This window comes from Haliaeetus albicilla, chromosome 22, assembly GCF_947461875.1.
Source record: "Haliaeetus albicilla chromosome 22, bHalAlb1.1, whole genome shotgun sequence".
Lineage (NCBI taxonomy): Eukaryota > Metazoa > Chordata > Aves > Accipitriformes > Accipitridae > Haliaeetus > Haliaeetus albicilla.
The window spans coordinates 7,139,117-7,162,054 of record NC_091504.1 but is presented as its reverse complement, the minus strand read 5'-3'; the positions used below and the strand labels follow the sequence as shown (position 1 = coordinate 7,162,054).

Genomic DNA, 22,938 nt, shown 5'->3' with positions numbered 1-22,938 from the left:
AATGATTTTTAAAATCAATACCCAAAAGAATAACTTTTGGTTAAAAGAAAACTGAAGTTAAACACAACTAAAGTAGTTGTTTAACACCAAAACAATCAGTAGAAAAAAGGCAGCAAAATTCCTCAGGAGATTTAAAGTATGGATGAACTGATAGATGTAATCAACTTAGCAGCAGCCTAAAGGTGGTACTATCCTTCAGCTAAGCATAATGAATTCCTGCCCATCTAATTACAAAGTTTAAATAGCTTTTTTTGATGTAACACATTTTATGTTCCACAGTGGGGATACGATACCAGCATGCTCACAGTCAGCCCCTGCGGCTTAGATGACAGGCAGGAAATTGTGAAGCCACAGTGAGGTGTTCAGAGTCAGTACTGTCCCTATATAGTGAATAAATGTACGGTCACTAGACTCTTCCCAGGGCTGGTAACTTAGGAAGTTACAGAAACTGGACCTAAGTTTGCACTAAAATTTTGTTCACCAAAAGTGGTATTTCTCAGGGGAAGTTTTAGACAAATATTAAAGTCTTGGGCCATTTAGTTTCCTTCATATGTACTCTGTGCTTTAATCAGTAAAAAGCTTAAATTGCCAGTTATGATTCTTTTTCCCCCTATATGCAGACAGAAAAGGGGAAGAAAACCTCACATTTTAAGCAATTAGCTTAATCTGATTTTTCAGTGAGATCATCCTTCCTCATTATCCCAAAACACTGCAAATTTCTCTCCAATATGACTAACCTACTTCTGCAAAGCACAAATAGTCCTGGGGCTATCAAGGAACATAACAAAACAAAATTGCTGCTTGCAAATAACAAAATCAAATCAACATTTCTAATCCAGATGGATACATCTGGTCTAGGAAGTGAGCAAAACAACAAGGAATTTGAATTGGTCCCATCCCTGGAGTTTGGGTTTTGACCCTTGACGGATCACTGTGTTTTAAACAAAGCAGAATTCATTAGCCAGTACCCCCAGCTGTACAAGAGACCCAGCTGGATACCCTGTCCATGAATTAATTACTTCTCAGAGTAAACTGGGATCAAGATAGGCTTCCAGAAGGAAAAAGTCAGAGACTAGCATTTTATATTGATGAACAATGGCTGCTTAGAGCAAAGTTTTGGAGCCATTCAGTGTCTAATCCTTTCCAATTCTCAACAACCAAGTTGCATCTTAAGGGAGGTGAAGGAAAGATAGGTGTAAAGCAGAGATATACTCTGGATTGCCCTCTCTCCTTCACCTATGTCAGATACACACTAAGGAATAAACACCTTCTGCAGCATCCAGTTCTGTTCTGCTGTAAGCATCCACCTCTAGCTATAGGAAACCCCTTTCACAGTTAAACTTCAGGAGACAGGTGACATTAACAAGTTCAAAACAAAAAAGGTAGGACATCCAAAATACCTATGTCATGACAGTCTTAGACAATAGATTCTAGAAGGTAATGGTTAACACAAATGCCACCAGTAATTGTGCAGACATTATAATCATTATGAACCTCTTGTTTACCAATTGCGGCTAACATAAATCATTCTGCAAAAGTTGATGGAAGTCTGCAATGGCCACAGAAAGTTACAATGGGATCATGAATACTGTAAATGAAGCAGAAATGTTTGAAATGGTTGAACAGATGATCCTAAATTCATACTAATTATAAAGTCTATAGAAAACACATCAGAATGGACTGAAGATGGCTGCTGAGGAATTTCTAATTTACATATAATTTAAAACAGCAACAGGCAGAGTAAAGAGCACAAAGGTAAGCACTAAATTTCACAGCTTTTACAAAAACTATATTGCAGCCAACTTTATATGAGATGAGAAATATTTATTCCTGGATGGAACACTCATTCAAGCAGGAAAAGAGCTTTGTGGCCTGGCCTTCCTCAACATGATTTACACCTTCAACATCTTTGGGTACAGGCTCTGAAGAAATGCTTTGAAATTGCACACTCAATTCCCTTTCTTGATCAGTGTTGTCCAGTGGTTGTCCTCAATACAAGGAGGCCAGAGCTGCTTTCTGCAGCTACCACCTTTTGGGGTGGTAGGTTTCATGTTGCAGCAGCTCAGCTTAGGGCTGTGTGTGTACAAAATAGAATTACCATGTGCTGAGCTAACAACATGCAAAGTTACAATGGCTGTGAGTAAGAAAGCATAGGCATCTGCAGAGCGGCACTTTCAGGCTGAATACAATTAACAAGCTCTACTGCAAGAAGAGTGGAGTTTATAAGAGCTATGCATTACTAAGTTTGATTTTTTTCCCCTCTGAGGAAGAGGGATCATTACAATTCTAGAACAAAACCAAAAGATGACAGATCATACATTAAACCTGTTAGAATAAAAAACCAATATTCTAATATGAAATATGGAAGGGTACTCAATTCTTGTAAAACCTCATTCCATAAAAAGAACTGTTTTCGCATTTAATGAAATCATATGAGCTGCTTCCTCCTTATTCTACCTGTCATCATCCTGTTGCGGTTCCAACCTGGACCATGTGCGACCTTCTTTTTGGTTAAAAGAAGCAGGTATGCAAAATATCAGTTGCATTTCTACAGCTCTCTGAAGAGGGTAATGTATCAGGCAAATAAGCATCCCTAAGTCTGCAGTTCTTACAAACAGCAGTAAAGATCATCAATGTTACACATCCAATGCTACTGCTCTCTCCAATTGCAAGAGAGGACAGCTGTCATAGAACCATTATTTAAAGACTAATTTATTACAAATTCTGTTGGAATTCAACTGAGTCACAGTCATAAACTTCCTATTTTTAGTATGCTAGATATAATATCATCTATGGCAAAGCAACAGAATTCATTATGGCTGTAAACCAACTATTTTTTTATTTTGACACTACAGATAGCTCTGTTGACAAATGAAAGTACTTTAATAATAATGGATGCAAGCCTGCTCTTTACTTAGTACGTTTCTCATTTGAAAGTCAGTATCTCTTCAGCAAGCATTGGCCCTCAAAGTATTACAGAAGTCCATTTAAGTGGAAAAACAGAAGAACACTCCAAATGCTCAAAGTTTTACTGGTACTTACAAAGCTCGGACATCTGAATATGATTCTGTTATCAGCCAACATGCCTCATGACCTGTAAGCATTCAACATGGCAAGAGATCTAAATGCTCCCAATACTAGAAAGGACAACTGTAAAAGTTAAACACAAAACCTTTGAGCAAACTATTTTTTTTGAGTGAAATAATTTTCCTCTCTGGTCAGAGATGAACTTACTAGGAAAACCCCCAAATACTTAGTATGTTATTTTCTTAACATTTTATTCAACATGAAAATGTTTAATGGACTATGGTTCTTAACTAACTCTTTCAGATGCAATACCATATTTTATTAAATTTTAATTAAATCGTGAGTTATTTAGAACACTAGAAGATAAAGATGACCTATGAGGGGAAAACAAAGGGTAAACTCGTTTTTATGACTCACAAAAGTAGACCAGACTCAATGATTACCACAATGATGTTTACTTTTGCTTGTTTATATCAAGTTTTGTTTTCTGCACTTCCTAGCAGTCTCCTTGGAAGATCAGGAATCAAATTCTGGTGGTCAGTGCACCCACTAAACTTATAACCAGTTAAGTCACCTTTGAAAATCTGGTGAATATTCATGTCATTCTTCTTCTAATATATGCCAACTTAAACACTGAGCTGCTTCGATTTCAGAATAGCAGCAACATATTAGCAAGAGATGTTGATTGCACAATATTTACAAATCCCACCTTTTGCTAGAGAGGAAGGAAAAGGATGAAAACAGGACATCCACCAGGTTAACAGGAAAAGTAGGAAAAAAGCCTGACTAAAAGTACCCAACTTTGCAATGAATATATTCCATTCAGTAGCCAGCTGGGAGACACATTTTAATCAGGTTTCTAGCCAAGACTCCAGATATGTATGTCTGTAATCATTTCTGCATTTGTTATTTATATTTAATATAGAATCATAGAATATCTCGAGTTGGAAGGGACCCATAAGGATCATCGAGACCAACTCCCTGCTCCTCGCAGGACTACCTAAAACTAAACCACATAACTAAAAGTGTCATCCAGACACTCCCTGAACTCTGACAGGCTTGGTGCCATGACCACCTCCCTGGGGAGCCTGTTCCAGGCACCAGCCACCCTCTCTGAAGAACCTTTTCCTAATGTCCAGTCTGAACTTCCCCTGACACAGCTTCATTCCCTTTCCTCATATCCTATTGCTGGTCACCAGAGAGAGGAGATCAGGACCTCCCCCTCCGCTGCCCCCCTTGAGGAAGGTGTAGACTGCAATGAGCCTCTTCTCCAGGCTGAACAAGCCCAGTGACTTCAGCCACTCCTCATAAGTCTTGCCCTCGAGACCCTTCACCATCTTGGTTGCCCTTCCCTGGGCACACTCTCATAGTTTGATGTCCTTCTAATATTGAGGCGCCCAAAACTGCACACAGTACTTGAGGTGGGATCACACCAGTGCAGTGCAGAGTGGGACAATCACCTCCCTCAACCAGCTACCTACGCTGTGTTTGATGCACCCCAGGACATGGTTGACCCTTTTGGCTGCCAGGGCACACTGTTGACTCATATTCAACTTGCCATCATCCCAGACCCCTAGATCTCTTTCCACGGGGCTGCTCTCCAGCCTCTCATCCCCCATTTTGTACATATAACCAGGATTACCCCGTCCCAGGTGGAGAATCCGGCACTTGCTCTTCTTGAATTTCATATGCTTGGTGATTGCCCAGCTCTCTAGCCTATCCAGATCTCTCCGTAAGGCCTCTCCACCCTCGAGGGAGTCCACAGCTCCTCCAGTTTAGTATCATCAGCAAACTTACTTAATGTACATTTGATTTCTGTGTCCAGATCATTTATAAAAGCATTACAGACCATTGGCCCTAAAATTGAGCCCTGGGGAACTCCACTGGTGACTGGTCACCAGCCTGATGTAATCTCATTTACTGTAACTCTTTGAGCCTGACCCATCAGCCGACTGCTCACCCAAGGTAGTATGGTCTTGTCTAGCTGTGTGCTGGACAGTTTGTCCAGAAGGATACTGTGAGAGACAGTATCAAAAGCTTTGCTAAAATCCAAAACCACCACATGTACTGGCTTCCCTTGATCAACTAGATGGGTGACCTTGTCATAAATAGAAATTAAGTTGATTAAGCAAGACTTTCCTCTCATGAACCCATGCTGGCTATGACCAATGATTGTGTTGTCCCTCAAGTGTTTTTCAGTAACTCCCAGAATAACCTTCTCCATAATTTCACCAGGCACTGAAGTAAGACTGACAGGTCTGTAATTACCTTCTTACCCTTCTTGAAAACTGGGACAACATTTGCCAGCTTCCAGTCAACTGGGACCTCTCCAGACTCCCAAGACCATTGAAAAATAATGAATAGAGGTCCTGCGATGACATCAGCCAGCTCCTTCAGTATCCTGGGATGAATCCTATCAGCCCCGTAGATTTAGGTGCATCCAGCTGGAGCAGCAAGTCTCAAACAAGTTCAGGGTCAGCTAGGATTTTATCATACCCTCAGTCATGGTCTTCCAACACAGGGCTCTGGTGGCCCCAGAGCCCATCATGGGTGTTAAAGACAGAGGCAAAGAAGGCATTAAACATCTCTGCTTTTTCTGCGTCTCTATTTGTGAGTTGACTGACCTCATCAATGTTACCTCTGGTTCTCCTTTTGCTGTTAACATATTTTAAAAAGCTCTTTTTGTTGTCCTTCACAGTGCTGGCCAGCTTGAACTCTAATCAAGCTTTGGCCACACAAATTTTCTCCCTACAGTGGCGAACAGCATCCCTGTGGTCCTCCCGTGTTGCCTGTCCTTGCTTCCAATGTCTGTACGCTTTCTTTTTCTGCATAAATTCTGAAAGATGATCCCTGCTCAGCCAAGCCGGCCTTCTGCCATACTTGCATGACTTCTGACACTTTGGAATTGCCTGCTCCTGCACTCTTAAGAGATGGCTCTTAAAAAGTGACCAGCATTCATGCACCCCAATACCTTCAAAAGCAGATTCCCAGGGGATCTTACTGACTAGCCCCCTCAGCAGCCTGAAGTCTGCTCTCCCCATATCCAGCGTTGAAATTTTGCTGGCAGTTTTTCTCCTATCACCAACACTTTGAAACTCAACTACTTTGTGGTCACTGTGACCAAGCCAGCCACCAATCACCACTTCACCCACGAGTCCCTCTCTGGTTACAAACTACAAATCTAGGAAGGCCCCTTTCCTAGTTGGCTCCCTCAGTACTTGTACCAAGAAGTTACCTTCAATGTGCATCAGAAATTTCCTGGACCTGTTTGTGTCTGCTGTATGATATTCCCAGTTGATGTCTGGGAAGTTAAAATCACCCATAAGGAGAAGGGCAGTTGATCTAGAGATATCCTTTAATTCCTTGTAGAACAATTCATCAGTGTTGTTGTCCTGGCTGGGTGGTCAATAGTAGACTCCCACAACAACATCCACTAATATATGTATATATAAACTTTATATATATATATAAAAAGTAACTTTTTATTTATACATGTAACTTATGCCATAACACCTCATTCAGAATCGCCAAGGAGCGACATCTTCATTGCAACCATTCTCCTCGTTACACAGATAGAAATACAAGGGTCTTTCCAGTGCATCCAAAAGATTAATAAACATTAAAAGAAGGAAAAGTTAAGAAGCCTCTATACAAAGCTCCCTTAAACCAGTAAGATGTTAGTGTTAATCTAGGATTAGAATCTAGGACAATACAGATGGACTAGGTGAAAAAAATTCAGGATGTTATAGATTCATCTTTTGGATTATCATTATTTTAGGGTCTTGAAAACCTATTTATGAACTAAGGTTCCATTCCAGTCAGTGCCACACAAATGCAAAACAAACACCATTCCTGCCCCAAACAATTCTGGCTACTAATCATAGCTAGAATCTTCAAGGGACAAAAGTCAAGCACCTCCAGTTGGCCATCCTTGGAAATTAGCTGCTTCTTTCATACAAGACTGTTTTGCACTGAAGCAATACTTAAGGGATGCTATGTAACTAAAGGAAAGATTCAATACACATCTGAAAGAAAATCTTTTCTTAATCAGACCACAGGGAATGCAGATAAAGCAAGTGACTGCTGGGAATAGGAATAGTGTCTTGAGAATCATTTTCTATGGACCGACAAATTTTACATTACCTGCTCAGCCAGGATTTTTTTTTTTTCCGAATTTTATATAATTTTAACTTTATGCTCCCTTCTTATGTTTCCCTAGTGCAGTTTGACATGATGCGTGCTTGTAACCTCATCGCCACTGTTGCTCTGACTGCTGGCCAGCTCATCTTCGTCCTGGGCCTGATGGAGCTACCTATCATTTCTCAGGATACCCAGTGGTGGGAGGAGGCCATAGCTGCCGTGTTCCAACTCGCCAGTAAGTCCACTTCTTTTTACTGATAGAAAATTACTTCATCTCTATTAAATTCAGGTGGAAAAGAGTTTCTTACTTTATAAATCTTTCAAGTGACAAAGAATAGCAAAAAGGCCTAAAACTAAAAGTAAGCTCATTGTCTCTTAAAAGCTCTCCCCATGAGATTCTGCAGTACATGAATAGAAGCTTTTATCTTGTATATATCAGAATGAGTCTTCTGCCAACCAAGAAAAACAAGCCTTTATTATTTCCTATGAAACCAGGAAGGCAAACATGAAAGAAATAAACTGGAAGCAATGTAATCCCGTAATTTAGCAGGATAAAATATACCAAAGAAATGGTTTGAAAGCAGAGCAGAATGGCTGAGCAAGTTTTTGATGTCTTGCTGAAACATGATTATTTGCTTTTAGCTAACTGAATTTTAATCCATCAGCTGGATTTTGATAGACAGATACATCTGCAATCTAGCAAAGTAAGCTGAAGTCAATTCATAACATTGACTGCTATAAATAAATTTCCCACAGTAATTCTCATGGTCACAGACTATATACAGAAATGAATGAGGAAAGGAGGAAATGGTTTTATCACAATTCCATATTGACAGCAGTAGCAACAAACTGTTAACATTTTGCAATAATACCTTTCTTTACTACATAAAATAATTCAGTATTCATTACACCAAGAGTCCAATCGTATAAAATATCCATGCATGAAACTGTCATTGATGGAGTATAACATTCAAGCTGCTTACAAGATCAGATTAAAAATATACCATTATTATCAACGTAAACAACAGGTTATAATAAAGTAACACCATTTTATTTTAAATTTTAATTTCAACTTTAAAAACTTAGAATATTTAGAATGGTATAAACCTCCTGAGACCTCAGGTTTACACTGCTGCAAGATCAGAATCTAGCCTAGGTCATTTAAATACAGTCTTCATAGCAACAAACACCCATCAAGGATGATGAACCTGAAATCCAAAGAGGAGGAGATTGCTGAGGTTCTGTAACTCAAAGCATCCGATCCAGCTTCCAGGTGCAGAGAGACCCTCAAACATCAGTCAGTGCCACCAACAGACAGATATAAAACCTTGCCATAACAAGACCTCCCTACAGCCTCTTCAGGTATGTCATGGTCTTTGTAACTCTAGATACCTTCTGGATAGTTCTCCCTGATCATCGATGTGATGCCTGCTTTACTCTCACTCACTCCCATCCTCCCCAAAACTCGACATGTCTGTTTTTCCCAGAGAGGAAATGCATTCTGGCCCTGTTTAGATGTGTTGTTTCATTGACAAACAGCACAGTGGACAGCCTTGTGCCTTTCTTCTATCAAGGCTGCTAATTTTAGACTGGGCTTTCCCCCCCCCCCCTTTTTTTTTTTTTTCCTGTGCTGGAGTCTGTTTTAAACACAGTCAGAGAGAGACTGAAGGGCGCCAGGATATCCCGACACAGGAGAAGGAAATGCCTGCTATTACCTGTTATGCAAGCTGAACCTTGAAATCTCCAGTGCTGGGAGGGGAGAGGGGAGGAAGGCCAGAGTCAGAATTATTAACAAAACACTAATGAGAATGGCTGAAGAAGCTGTTGAATCAAGGAGTTCATCTGCCTGCCTGCGTTCAAGAGGTGTGAAGAGATGGATCTGGCAGCTCATGACAGTTGCGCAGACATTGTGCTATACGAATCAAAGGTCTCCCAGCTCCAGAAATAATGCAATGACTTCAGTGGCTATCCCTGCCCCCCTTCCCCATCCTCCTTTGCAGTTATGCCACACTCTCCTTCACCATCATCAGATGGTTTTCTGCCTTGCGGTCAGTAACATGATATTCATTTTACATCTCATTATCTTAATGAGCATTTTATGTTTAAACAAATTCCTTCCTGATATTGAGAACAACCAGCTGAAGTCTTCTGGAATGTATACTTTTGAAAAAAGAGGGAAGGATTCATCATATCTGCCATTATCCCAATATAAAATAGACTTCTTGGAGACCTCCCTAGTTTTCCAGGACAGTGGTATGTCAACTGCTGACTACCTGGGTAATCGAGGGTCTGCACTCACAGGACAGGCGGTTCAGAGTACAGCTTGCACTGACAAAAGAGGCTGTTTCCTCTTTCACAGAACCCAATGTGTGCTCTGTAATGTTGAGCCACTCAAACCAGCCTTTAACATCAGCCCCATCCACCAAATTCTCTGGATTGGGCCTAGGCAACAGCTTTTTATACATTATGGCTGAAATGTCTTTGATATCAGACAAAACACACATGCAAACTGTGAGCAAGTCCAGCATTTCTGTTGCTCTGATGAAGGATTGCTGCTACATCTAGAGACCAAGATTTCTTTATTGAAGAGGAGGAAAGCGGCTGCCCCTGATCCTAAAAGCCACAGGTAGCACTCAGCCTCTGAGCCTCCACTCCGAGATGGTAACCTCTCATCAATTTTTAAAGTCAAGTAGCAATATTAGGCAAAAACATTAGAACAGTGGGTACAAAGCCTGATTTTGAAAGCACTTTGTCCACACAAAACAGCCCAAGAGAAATCACTGTGAAGCTCTCCCCTACTTCATTTTAAGGGTTAAAGCCAATGTACTTTAGGACAGACAGATAATTTGTGTGAGAAAAGCAAACAATATTTAAGAATGCACTTACGTAGATCTTAATAAATATTTCTTGAGTACTGGCTGGGTAACTTCTGTTTATTACACCTTCAAATATATTACTGAAAACACAAGCACCCATCTCCTTTTTTTTCCTTTTCAAAATCCAAGTGATCTAGAGAATTGTTCTGCAATTGCTCATCCTGTCAGCAATTTCAGAAAGAATTATCTTGATTCATGTCCCCTCTAATTCCAGCTTCTGTTTGATCTCTAACTTTCATCCTGGAATATGCCAACAAGTGCTGAAGAGAACTGCAGTGGTAGAGTGAAATCTAGTATTACGGAGGAAGGCTTGAGTATAAGGCTCAGAATCACAAAGTCAACTTACAATTTTCTTAATTTTAGTCAGGATTTACCCACTGAAACATTACGTGTGGGTTTCATTATAGTTTCCCAAGGTCTGAACAAAAGTCCTTTCTGTTTTAGAAAACTAAGTGTACTAAGTATTATCTTCCAAACCCTATCAGAAGTTCAAATCAACCATCTCTGATCCCACTAGAGCTTGTGATGACTCCAGGCTCCATGGCTTAACTTCTGCCACCTGCACAAGCATTTGACAGTCATTCAAAAAGGATGGACCTCTGACAGAAAATAAAGCCCCAGGAAGCAAAGAGGAAGGAAAGAAGAGAGGAAACAGCATTGCTCCTGGGACAGCAATGGGATTCACACAGCTCCAAAGCTCCGCAACCTCACACCTCCCAGTTAACAGGAAAGCAAGCTGTTTGCTTTGGAAAAGGCATGTGGTGAAAATGGAACCAGCGTTGTATGTGGAATTTTGTGTCAATGCTCAGAAATTTCCCTCTAGAGGGTTTTGGGTTTTCTGGTTTTTTCCAAGGAACTGTTACAAACTCCATGTGCTGAATATAGGATGAATAACAGAGCTGACAGAAGTGCAGTTGGAAAGGGAAATCCATACTAACAGGAGAGGGAATAAAGAGCACTTCAGAGAATATTAAACTACTACAAGCAGTAACCTGCTAGACTGGGTCAGACCTTAAGAGACTGTAGCCAAGCCTCTGATCTTGTACAATGGTGATTATCACAGACTTTAGAGTGAAATGTTAGAAACATAATGGGAAAAATCTGGGATAAAATATCCCTTACATTAGATCTCATCCTAGTTTCTGAAAGTCCAAGACTGGAATAAACCTGAATCATAATGATTAATATTCTTGCCAATCCATTTTCAGCATTAAATCACTTTAATACATAATACCCTGAAGATTAAAAAGTTTTGTGTTCCTACTGAGCTTGTCATTTACAGCCAAATAAATTACAATCTCACGTCTCTCTTGAATTTCAAGCATTATATTCCAGCTTTTCCTACTGTGTTTTTCTGCTGACAGTGTGTTTCACTCCAGACGCCTAACGCATCACAGGAAAACTGAGTTTGTGCATACTCTCATTTCTGTGTTATTAAACCTAAATCAAACAATTGTTAGACCATTTACCTTCTATCTTCCTTCTGGGTACTACAACTTTAGATTAGTTGATATCCAGAAAATCTGAATGCAGAACAGACCAGTAAAGCAGCCATTGGAGAATATAGCTAAAGATATTCATGATAGCAATGTGATTCTGATTTCTCTATTACTTCCTTCCACCTTTTTCCTTCATGACACCCTCAAGCCAGATCTGTTCTAAGATGAAATCTATGGAGCTGTAAACCTAATACTTCCTGAAAAGGAAGCAAATAAATGAGACACTGTAAATAACCTAAAAATCGTAACAGAAAGACAGAACTTGACTGCTTGACTTGTGCTAAATGTTTTCATTATTTCTCACATTTATTTCATCTCAGTGCCAAACTTGCTGCTTCTTTATGTGGACTGCAAATGTCACAATAAAGTAATCTTGTTTTCACACATTTGCAAAATGAAACGTGTTTGCAAAGATCTTAAAATATAGAAGCTTATCCCACTTATTTTGACTGAAACTGTTCACGTGAGCAGCTGAACCAGCAAACTGGGAAGAGCAGTAGCTCACAAGAAGTATGTTGAAGTCTTCAACTGGTATAACTGCAGCAGGGAGAAGATCTGCTTATATTCTTCATGTCTAAATACTGATATGAGTAGCAGGCAATTTGTCGTAGCATCTCAATGTCAAGGGCATGTATTCTCATTAGAAATATGGTAACAAATATATTACCAGCTAAATATCATTCAGATATGCAAGTATAACGAACATGTTTTATGACAGATACAGCTTTAGAAATAATGCAGCAATGTAGAAAGAAGTGTGTGAAATGAAAAGTGCTTCAACTCAAATATTAACTATTGCTTATGAACATGCATATTGTATATACATGGGGATGTCTCCTAAAAAAGTTTCAAACTGAGTTGCCTAGCTAAATCCACAGTTATGCAACTCTAACCCTCTGATGTATCAGGAGATGGACAGAGCACTTGAAAAATGGGGGCAGAAGATGACCACTGAAACTTCCAGGAGGATCACTTGTCAACGACTGCTTCTCTCTGCACAAACTGTTTTCGCTCAGGCTGACAAGAGCTCTTACCTGTGTCTGATAACGAATTCTACTACGATCAAAAGCAGAACTTTCATTGACTCCAGCTGCCTCTGAATCCGAGGTGCCAAGCAATGTTTGCAGCTGACTTTCAGTGTGAAAGTCTGCACATTTATCCTTATTTAAACAGCTGCCCCACTGGAATCATGTCTAATTCATAGGGAATGCTTTTCAAACTTCAGTTCAAGGACTGGCATAATTTATAAGGAAACCTCCAAGAGGTAACCAAGAAAAGCAAGTTCACCGTCAGTAGACCTAAGCTTGTTAAACAGTGCTCTGCACCTCCCTTTGAAGGCTTCCAACCAACATAAAGTGGAATTCACTGCCTTACACTGACTAAATCTCCCAACCTTATCAAGTTAAAGACAAAGACAGTCTGACAAACTCAAAGAGCACCACAAGTGGCAAGCCATTGTAATTCAGTGGTGAAAAGTGAAGGACAAGAGGGTCTTATTGCCCCTGAGAAGCTTTGCTACTCATAACTTGTTTTATTCTAAGAGATGTTACATTCTACCAAAATCCTTGGAAGGAAATTTTTATTGTACTCCACAATGTACAACTAAAAACTCAAAATCACTAAAGTCTCTGTGGCATTATAAACCAAAGCAAGCATACTTCTACAGCTTTCAGCTGGTGCTACAACAAAGAGCACACAACTATTACAGAAGCTCCACATTTGCCTTGCACTGTAACAATGCTCTTTTGTGCCAAGCTGACACAGGAAAAGGTATTAATTGATTAATCATTTACAGAAGTCCTACAGCAATTGCACTTTGGGAATCTATCTCACTTTGATAAATACAGTTGAGCTCCTACAAGCAGCTATTCAGGCTTGTGACTCATTGCAGCTAAATCATTCCCTGTAAATGTTTACGGGGTATGTAGAGAAAGGGGGTGAAAAATTTCCCCTCCCTGTTTGCAGTTCTGCTGCACAAGCGTGGGTTGTGAATTCTCAACAACAGTCTGGCTGCTCTATTTTCCTTCTCCCTTTTCCTGGCAGCAAAAGTCATCCTATAGCACAGGCTGTAAAGAGGAGGATTATAACTTTGAGTACAGACTTTCTACCGACCCAGGAAAAACATAATGCGTATTTCTTCAACTGCAGTATCGATATACTAATAAAAAGGAGGAATGTGAATCAAGGGGTGTCTGGAAAAAAAACCAAAACTATCACCGAAGTAAAAAAGTGACTACAAGAGTTCTTTTAAAATGTTAAAAATCTGTAGTTGGCTTGCAGCCAGCTACAGTCAAACAGGAAATTCAGTATACAGATCTGAAATGTAAGTTCAAAAAGTAACATTCTCCCAACCCACCCCCACTCACACAGTCAATACTGTCCCAACCAAAAGTCTTCCTAGTGAATTTGTTATCTGTTTCCTTCCCCAGCGGAAAAGTCCCCCCCATCCAGGCTTGTTTTGCCACGGATGGGAAACAACTAGAGATAAACAGTAGCTCTATGGGAAAATAAAGTACTTTAAGAAATCTCATCAGGATTTTTAGTAAAGATGTGGCCTCTGTGCAGACTTTAGACAATACACAATAAAATGATCTGAAATTGATTGATGTACATAATGAAATTAATTCAGGGAAATTCAGCCATGCATCTAAAAGTCTTGTCATTGCTACAAAATGAAACTAAACCAGATAAAAATGTTTAATATTTTCATAACTAAATGTAAAGAAGTATTTCCCACCTGCAGGCCTCCTCAAACTGTATTGCAATTAAGAGATCAAGAAGAGTGATGGCAAGTAGAGCAATTTTCTGGTTATTTTTAGTAGAGATAGCTATGGGAAATAGTCTGGGAAACCAACTGTCTCCCTCCAGGTATTGTATTGGAATACTGCTACTAAATTCAGACATTGCTCAATGTTACAAATATCTATCTAAAAAGTGAAAAGTCACCACAGTCAGTTTTAGTCATGGAGATAGAAGCTATTCTTAATGCAAGGTTAATTTTTATAGGTGTACTTCTAACTGTTCCAAATACAGAGCCAAATACTGCATTGGTATATTTACATTAACAACTGAGTTATACCCATATTACACAACCATCAGTAGGAGCAGAATTCCAGCACCATTTTTCCTACACTAAATTCTAACAAAAGCGATACACTAATTGAATACTTAGCAGTATTCAAAGGCAACAAATTAAAATGTTGTCAAAGATTTCCTAATGCTAATAACACTCATAGTGAAGGCAGTAAGCAAAACAGGAGATACCAGTATCATGAAAATACTCCTGCTTTAGCTACGTTAGTAAAAATAAAACATTACTCAGACTTCAGTTTCATTCTCTTTACTTACAGAAACTGAGTATTATTGCATCAGTACACTAGGGTTTGCAACCAAATGGCACACACATAATTATCCGTAAGGTTTCATCCAAACTAGGAAGACACCACTCATCAGATATATCCATATAACAAAGTAATAAAATAAAATAAAAAAAAATTAAAAAATCTGCTTTCCCCAAGAAAGAGAAACCACTGAAGGAAAAGGGCCAGGCTGGCAAAAATAAGTGAATTGAATGTGTTTGCCCAGTTATTTAGAGAACAGACTTGCTGCTAAATGTTCCATCTCAATTCTTGGCTGGTGTACAAGACGACCACTCTAAGGGCAAGGAAAACAAAAGTAGCACATTGGAGCTCTTTGCTTCAAGAAGTCTAATTTTGATGAAGTTACTACAGACAAAATCTCTCCAAGCAAACTTTGGGGGTTTCCACACAACATCATCTTTACAAAAGCAACATTCATCAAAATTTAAATACCATCCTATGCAAACTCAGACTTTTTGAATGAGTACGATTTCTTCACCTTTTGCTCTTCAGTTCCTACATTTATAAATCCAATATCAGGTCACGCTAATATGAAATAAGAATGCTGGAAAATACTGTTCACAGTGACATTTTTCACTTACACTGGCAGAAGTGTAAAACTAATTATGGAAACTCTCTACAGTAACATGCTTCCAACTCTCCCACCTCTGTCATGTTTTTCTCTCTTCTTAAATGTCAGTTCCTGTCTAGCCTGCAGCAAAGTATTCTAAACAGATCCTACATCTTTCACTCAAGCTCCAGTGACTCAGTCCTGTTATCTGCCAAGTCAGGGAGCATTCAAACCCACTATCTCCCAGTTCCCCCCCACTCAGACACTGGCACAGAACTGCAAAAGGAGTTAAAGCCTCTTGCGTGACTGGCTGCTCACCTGATCAGGGTTAAGGCAAAGGGCCTGTGAAGGGAAATAGTCTTTCTAGCATAAATAGTTTTATTTTGGGACCTGTAAGGAAGCCTTAGTGCTTTTTCCTGGTGGATAATTGCTCCATTGGATGGAAGGGAGCTCATGAAGGTGGCCAGTCTAGCATGGAGATGTGTAGCCATTTAGGACAGTAATTGGCCATAAGTGATACATAAGCAAGAAAGAAAAAGCTAAGTAATTTAATTAAAAGCTGGGTATTTGGAAAAAAAGTTTAAATATTGAAAATATTCATACAGTATTTATTTACTTCTGCTGTGCCATAAAGGAACATGTATAGACCACTGCTGCCTGCCTTGGCTAAATGAGCAAAGAATGGGGCAAAGCTCATGCCCAAGGGAGTACAGCTCTCACACGTACCAGGAACCCTAAAGGTTTTTCCTAGCAGGTTTGCATAAGCAGACCTGACTTTCTTTCTGACTTTCTAGAAATTCTAAGCATCCACTACTTCTCTAAGCTAGAGATAATGGTAGAGTAAATATCTGTAAACCTGCAGTGGGAAAGCACCCATCACAATTCAATAACTGGAAATTAAGCTGCAAGACACAACACAGCATCATGGTTACTCTGTGTAACTGGTGTTCCTGAACCTAGCTCCCTCTGCCAAGAGAGTCTCAAACAAATAATGCAAGATAGTGTAAAGTGGACTGTTAATGTTTGTAACTGTCCCTTAGAGGTACCTGGTACCTTAGAGGTCACTGGTACACACAGCTTAGTTTCAAAGTTCTTCCTGCTTAAGGTTTTATGACTTGCTTCAGACTTTTTTTTTTAATTTATTTAAAGCTTTTTGTACTCTCTGTGAAAGTGTATGTGAACTGGAAAAGAGCGCTGAAAGGAAAACCAAAAAGGAAAACTGACCACACAAAGCTTCACCATGTCCCAGACTCATCAGTAAGATGGGTCTCTCGATTTGTACCTCAATACCCTGCTTCCTATGAATTTTAAACCAGAAGGAAAAGAAACAGCTCCACAACTTGCCGCAGGAGGTACAAGCAATCTCCCTTCCTCACCATTTTTCTCATAAAGGTAGGAAATTGAATCTATCATCCTTTGAAAAGTGGACTGCAACCTGTGGAAGAGCAAAGCACTATCAGTGTATATCTGTATTATAAAACCTGAAGACCTCAAAAGTAGATGTAGAGAGACATATTCTCTCTAAGCACATTACAGCTAGCGTGCTCTGCTCCCAAAGCCCTGAAATACAAAACAAAGCACAGGAGAAAAGAAGTTTTTTCATCTTAGTTCCACAGATGGGGAACCGAGCCATCTCAGAGGAGAGTTTAAAAAAACCTGATGTATTCCACAATACAGGATCTGATCTCCCCCTTTCTTCTCTACCACAGGACAAACTGAACTCAGAGAATGATGCTGGAAATGAGGGAAAGCTCTTTTGTTTCCCAGCTCTGCTGCAATCTTCTTGTATGCTATTACTGCTAACAATAAAGAAATAGATTAAAGTCATACAAGGCCCAGATAACACCAAATGGCAAAGTCATGAGAATTCAAAAGCAGTTCAAGGAAACATCAGAGAAAAGGAAGAGCACAATTAACTGTGGCTTTGTGGACAAAAGTAATGAATGCTGAAAAAACATGTGCAAACTTCACTGAGGATTTTGAACGCACAAAGAGAGAACACTCCCACTTTCACATGGTGATGAGCTAAGCATATGAATATACATAAAAATTAATTCCTTCGAAGACACATGATTTGCCTTCAACAGTCCATCCAAGGACATAGATAACATCTGCCTGGCTTCAAGAGACGAGGATTTTAAAAAGCATGCATAGTCTGATATAAGGTGTGTCATCCAACAGTGATTACTGAAAAAAATGAAGATTCAAGCTTAACTACCTCAGCTGTAACTCAGTATTTTTTCAAACAGGAGTCAAGAAGCAACTTTCAAACCTGTATACTTTGAAATAATGCTAGATGACCACCTCTGTATTGGGATCCCATCTCCAACTTCACTAACATTAAAATGGCCTCCTAAGTAAGCCTGCAGACTCAATTTGGGAGTGCTAGCAAACAATTACTGTATAGATCAGTGATTTCCACAACTCAATGTGCTCCATGTGGCCACATTTTTCCCAAATTAAACTTGTTCATTTATAACTAAGCTGAACCATTAAATAACTACTAGACTTACTGACAAAATCAAGGCATTATTAATTGCTGTCCTTACAACTGAGTCAACAGCCTAAAACCCATCCATGTTAGACTTTTTTCACAGCAAAGGCTACTGCAGAGTGGTGAAAGAGCAGGAAAGAGCTACTCCTCCTGTAAGAACCTATTTCCTCCTCATATATCCTTAGGAAGAGATGACTCACTTCAAACCCTCTCTGGTGCATGCCACCTGTGGGACAGTGCTACTTCAGGAGCAAAAGGTGTAGCAAGTAACTGAGTTACAAACCACCTCCTAGGTAGACACAAGAGAGCTGAGGATGCCAGACGTCTCCTCAATTAATATTCATTCATTGCTTGTTTTATTAGGAGGGGGATTCAGCCTTCACATTATTGACTCTCAGAACAGTAAAAGTGTCACGCCTACTTAAGTAGCAATTGATTTTTTTCCTCCTATTTGTATTTCATTTCCCTCCTCTATTTTTTTCATCTGTATATAATTTGTGTCTTTGCCATCTTCACTGCATTACTAATACTGTTTTTAGAAAGAAACTTGATACAATGCATACTCAGGATGTGCTCTTTCATGGAAAATCAAGAACCAGAGCCTGGTGTCACACCATTTTTGAGCATTGCCACATATCTGTGGGAACAGTGTTTACAAGCAGCACAGGTAACTGAGAAGACAGCATGCAGCCACTGGGACTTACTTGCTCTTGACTTGTCCTTGCCCGTGAACTTAGGAAGATGGTATCTAGAAATCCTCTGGTTGTTTATGGGCCTTTGTTTATTCTAGTCTTCCTTCATGAAGGGGTCCTTTTGTCAATGATATTTCTTGTGTTATGCTGGTGGTTAAGGAAGTGTGTAGGAAAATAGAGAAAACCTTTTTTCGGTTAGTGAGGCACTTTTGCCTCTTTGTTTGTTTCAGTCTAATCACATGTATAAATTAAGCTGAAAGGTAGTTTTATTTGAGAACAGGGACAGGAAGAGAGACTAATACAATAAATAGAAAGCAGAAAAGTAATTGTGTGCTTATCAATGCATTCTTCAGGGAAAGGGCAGTCTTAGTAATATAAAGTAGGAGTCAAGGGATAAGGATTCTGCCCCTTGTTCTACTATGGACCTCCTGCATGACTAGAAAAGTCACTCCTCATCTCTGAAATAACATTACTATTTATCAGTGGTGTCTACCAAAAAGAATGTGGAAAATATTTTTTTTTCAGTTTTTTTGCAAATCACATTGTGACATCTGGATGGAAATGGTAGACAAGTGCAGTGTTATTACTCTAATATTACCTACCTTTTAGGGAACTTACTACCGTGCTTAAAGTTAGGAAGGGAATGGAAACCTTGCCTTTGGTAGCTTCTGAAGGCATGATACTACTCCTGCCTCCTAACACTTTCTTCCAGTGCAGAAAAAGTAGGACCCTAAAAGTCCCTTTAATTTTACCTTCCTTTTTTTTCAGCTTCTATATTTTTTTTATTATTTCTGTAAGATACTTAGCTATTCATCATCTTTGTAGTTTACAATAGCAGCCTGTCTTAAACAAACATTTTAAAGTTTCAGAATGAGTGTACCATATTCTGAATAAAATATTTTCATTATTATTATCATTAGTATACCAGTTTTCTGTGCTGGCAACAGGAATAAGAAAGAGGACATCTGTGCATGTGAGACAAGAGGATGGGGAAAAAACACAATGTGAAATACAGCTAAGTGGTAGTAAGAAACTTAATCAGAGTGAACAGATTGAAACCTAACATTAAGACTCCATTTCAGGCACCCAGTCTGTCGTGGTTTAACCCCAGCCAGCAACTAAGCACCACGCAGCTGCTCACTCACTCCCCCCCCATCCAGTGGGATGGGGGAGAAAATTGGGAAAAAGAAGTAAAACTCGTGGGTTGAGATAAGAACGGTTTAATAGAACAGAAAAGAAGAAACTAAAAATGATAATGATAACACTAATAAAATGACAACAGCAATAATGAAAGGATTGGAACGTACAAATGATGCGCAGTGCAATCGCTCACCACCCGCCGATCAATCGACACCCAGCTAGTCCCCGAGCGGCGATCCCCTGCCCCCACTCCCCCCAGTTCCTATACTAGATGTGACTTCACATGGTATGGAATACCCTGTTGGCCAGTTTGGGTCAGCTGCCCTGGCTCCGTCCCCTCCCAACTTCTTGTGCCCCTCCAGCTTTCTCACTGGCTGGGCATGAGAAGCTGAAAAATCCTTGACTTTAGACTAAACACTACTTCGCAACAACTGAAAGCATCAGTGTTATCAACATTCTTCGCATACTGAACTCAAAACATAGCACTGTACCAGCTACTAGGAAGACAGTTAACTCTATCCCAGCTGAAACCAGGACACAGTCTTTGCATATATCATCATGCCCAACTATGCCTTCACAAACACATACAGCACATCACAATAGGGATAGAAAGGCTTTACAAACTCATGAATGCTGACCTATGGCATCTTGCCACTACAGAAATTCAAGAGAATAACTCATTAAAAATAATTCTCACATTCTCCTTGCAGGTTTTGTTCTGGTTATCGGATTGGTGACTTTCTACCGCATCGGACCATACACCAACCTCTCTTGGTCTTGCTATCTGAACATTGGAGCCTGTCTTTTGGCCACGCTGGCAGCTGCCATTCTCATATGGAACATCCTTCACAGGCGTGAGGACTGCATGGCACCCCGGGTCATTGTCATTAGCCGTACCCTGACCGCTCGGTTTCGCCGTGGCCTGGAAAATGACTATGTTGAGTCACCATGCTGAAAGAGTGGACTTGAAAGGGAAGAGATCTCCAAGGAGATCTGCACTGGAGTTGTTTTCTATAAATATATGCTATAATTTAAAACCAAGGGTTGAAAGACATCACAAAGCTCACTCTTGTGGGCAGAGGCCCTCAATTATTATTTGGATGGGCTCCATCTATATACATATGTATAAAACACATAATTTTATATATATTATATTATATTGCCTTCTCCCTCTGCTGTACAGCACAGAATGTTGGATTGTCAGAATCCTGACAGAGCATCACAGCTACATGTCAGCAGGGTCAGCTGTAGCAGACACAGTGTGTATGCAATCAGAATACAGAAAAGAGGCAGCCAAACACGTTTTCTCTGTCTGCATGAAGTTATCCTGCTCCCTAATAATAATGTAAAAAGCTACAGGAGACCAGTGACAATAGCTTTGGAGTTAACATGCAATCTCAGAAAGCAGAAAACTCACTATAGAATAAGTGATGATTTTAAGAGCTGTTTAAATTTAATGAATCTTTAGTCCTTCCATCCACCTCTCTTCATGGAACTTCTCATTAGCTGCAACACCTGCTCCCCAGCCACAGCACATCCCAGACAGTAAAAAGCAAAAGCAACTCTAATCATTCTAATTGTAAAGTAAGGGAATGTAGAAGAATTAAGTTGCATTTTTCAGACACTTCTTTTTTATCCTGAGACAAAGGTTTGGGCTTATCCTACACATAAACAGACAAGCCATTAAAAATGAAAAGGGTATGCAGCTGGAACAGGCAATACATATTGCTGAAAAATCTATTTCAGTGTTACAATGACAGCAAATATCTACAGAATAAGGTTACCTGGACCCTCTAATAATCACAGATACTATTAACTTACATGATTGGAAATTATTATTAAGAATAGATATTTCAGCCCAAATTAATTTCTTTTCTTCCCAGCTTGCTTTAACATTTGCTGTGACATTTTCAGATTAGAGTGCTATGTCAGGACACCAAGCTCTGCCCAACAATGCTCCGAGGCACATAACACAGTGAATATTGGAGAATATAACTGCCACTCAAGCACCCAAATTGGAGAACAAGAAACACATACAGGATTTAAGCATAAGATTTAAAAAAGACCTGCCTGGTAACTTAATATGGTAATGAAATGAAAATAATTAGTACCTTTGGAATTAGGCGTAATGTTTATAAAGCCTGACCCTGAGAAGCACATGGCCTCACAAGTCATGTGCATGTAACTTTCAGGAAGAAAAACAACAGTCAAAAACTATTATGCAGAAATACTTAGCATACAGGAACTAGAGGCAATGACATGTTTGAAAACTCTAAGGATGCTACTCTGAGCACAGTTACTGATAGGTTTGAAGGACCATGAGCTGTGAATGTTACAAGTTCTTCAGGACTGTTGTGTTACTCCCAGCTGAGTATACTGCTTTTCTTCTTTACCATTATTTTCACCATACTTTTCCACACTTTATTAAAATGTGATCATCAAGCTGGCTCTTGAGTTCTGTTCTGCACTCAGTTCTGATGTAATAAGAAACTCAACCCCAACTGCTGCTCTGCACCATGTTCAAGGTGAGCAACACTCTGCAGAGACTGATGCTTTAGAACAACTGCATTGTTCTAGACTATCAGGGTAGAATACCATAAAGCTGACAAAGAGTTTCTTCTAGCAGTAGGTTTGTAAAAACCAACTAAGATTTGTATTCATTTGCCTGCATTACTTTCTGGAAAATATTTTCTAGAAATAATATGCTATGATTAATTGCAGGGTTTTTTAAAAATAAAATATTGGAATATTTAAAAAACATTATATTATTTCTTCTAATATTGCAATATCCATATTATAATAATGTACATTTAAATTTAAAAATCAGCTATGTGGTCAGTGAATTTGTAATACTCGGTATTACTGTGATTATTTTAGATGTATAAATAAAGTTGTGAATGTTCATTTTCTTCTAGTGATAATGTGAGATTTTTGCCATTCAGACACAGAATAAGGTTGCTTGTTATCAATCATTTTTTCCCATTTAGTAAAAAAGAATCCATAGAGCTTGTAACATCTCGTAGACAAAGAATAAGCAGAGAATACATTAAAATGTCTGTAAGATAAAGATATTTCATCTTGTTAAAAATGAAAGGGAGAATGAAATCAGACAGGAAAAATGTAAGGAGAATTTAGGAGGA

The 22,938-nt window shown here is 39.3% G+C and overlaps 2 protein-coding genes across 7 annotated transcripts in view; one reads left to right on the top strand and one right to left on the bottom strand.

Moving 5' to 3' along the window:
* Window positions 1–22,702, top strand: part of TMEM204 (transmembrane protein 204) — a 32,462-nt gene extending 9,760 nt beyond the window's left edge. The window contains exons 2-3 of the mRNA XM_069809547.1: window positions 7,247–7,402; window positions 20,509–22,702. Of these exons, the coding sequence (XP_069665648.1) occupies window positions 7,247–7,402; window positions 20,509–20,753 (401 nt within the window). The 3' untranslated portion in view covers window positions 20,754–22,702. The remainder of the gene's footprint in view (window positions 1–7,246; window positions 7,403–20,508) is intronic.
* Window positions 1–22,938, bottom strand: part of IFT140 (intraflagellar transport 140) — a 93,804-nt gene that overhangs the window by 28,873 nt on the left and 41,993 nt on the right. The window lies entirely within an intron of this gene.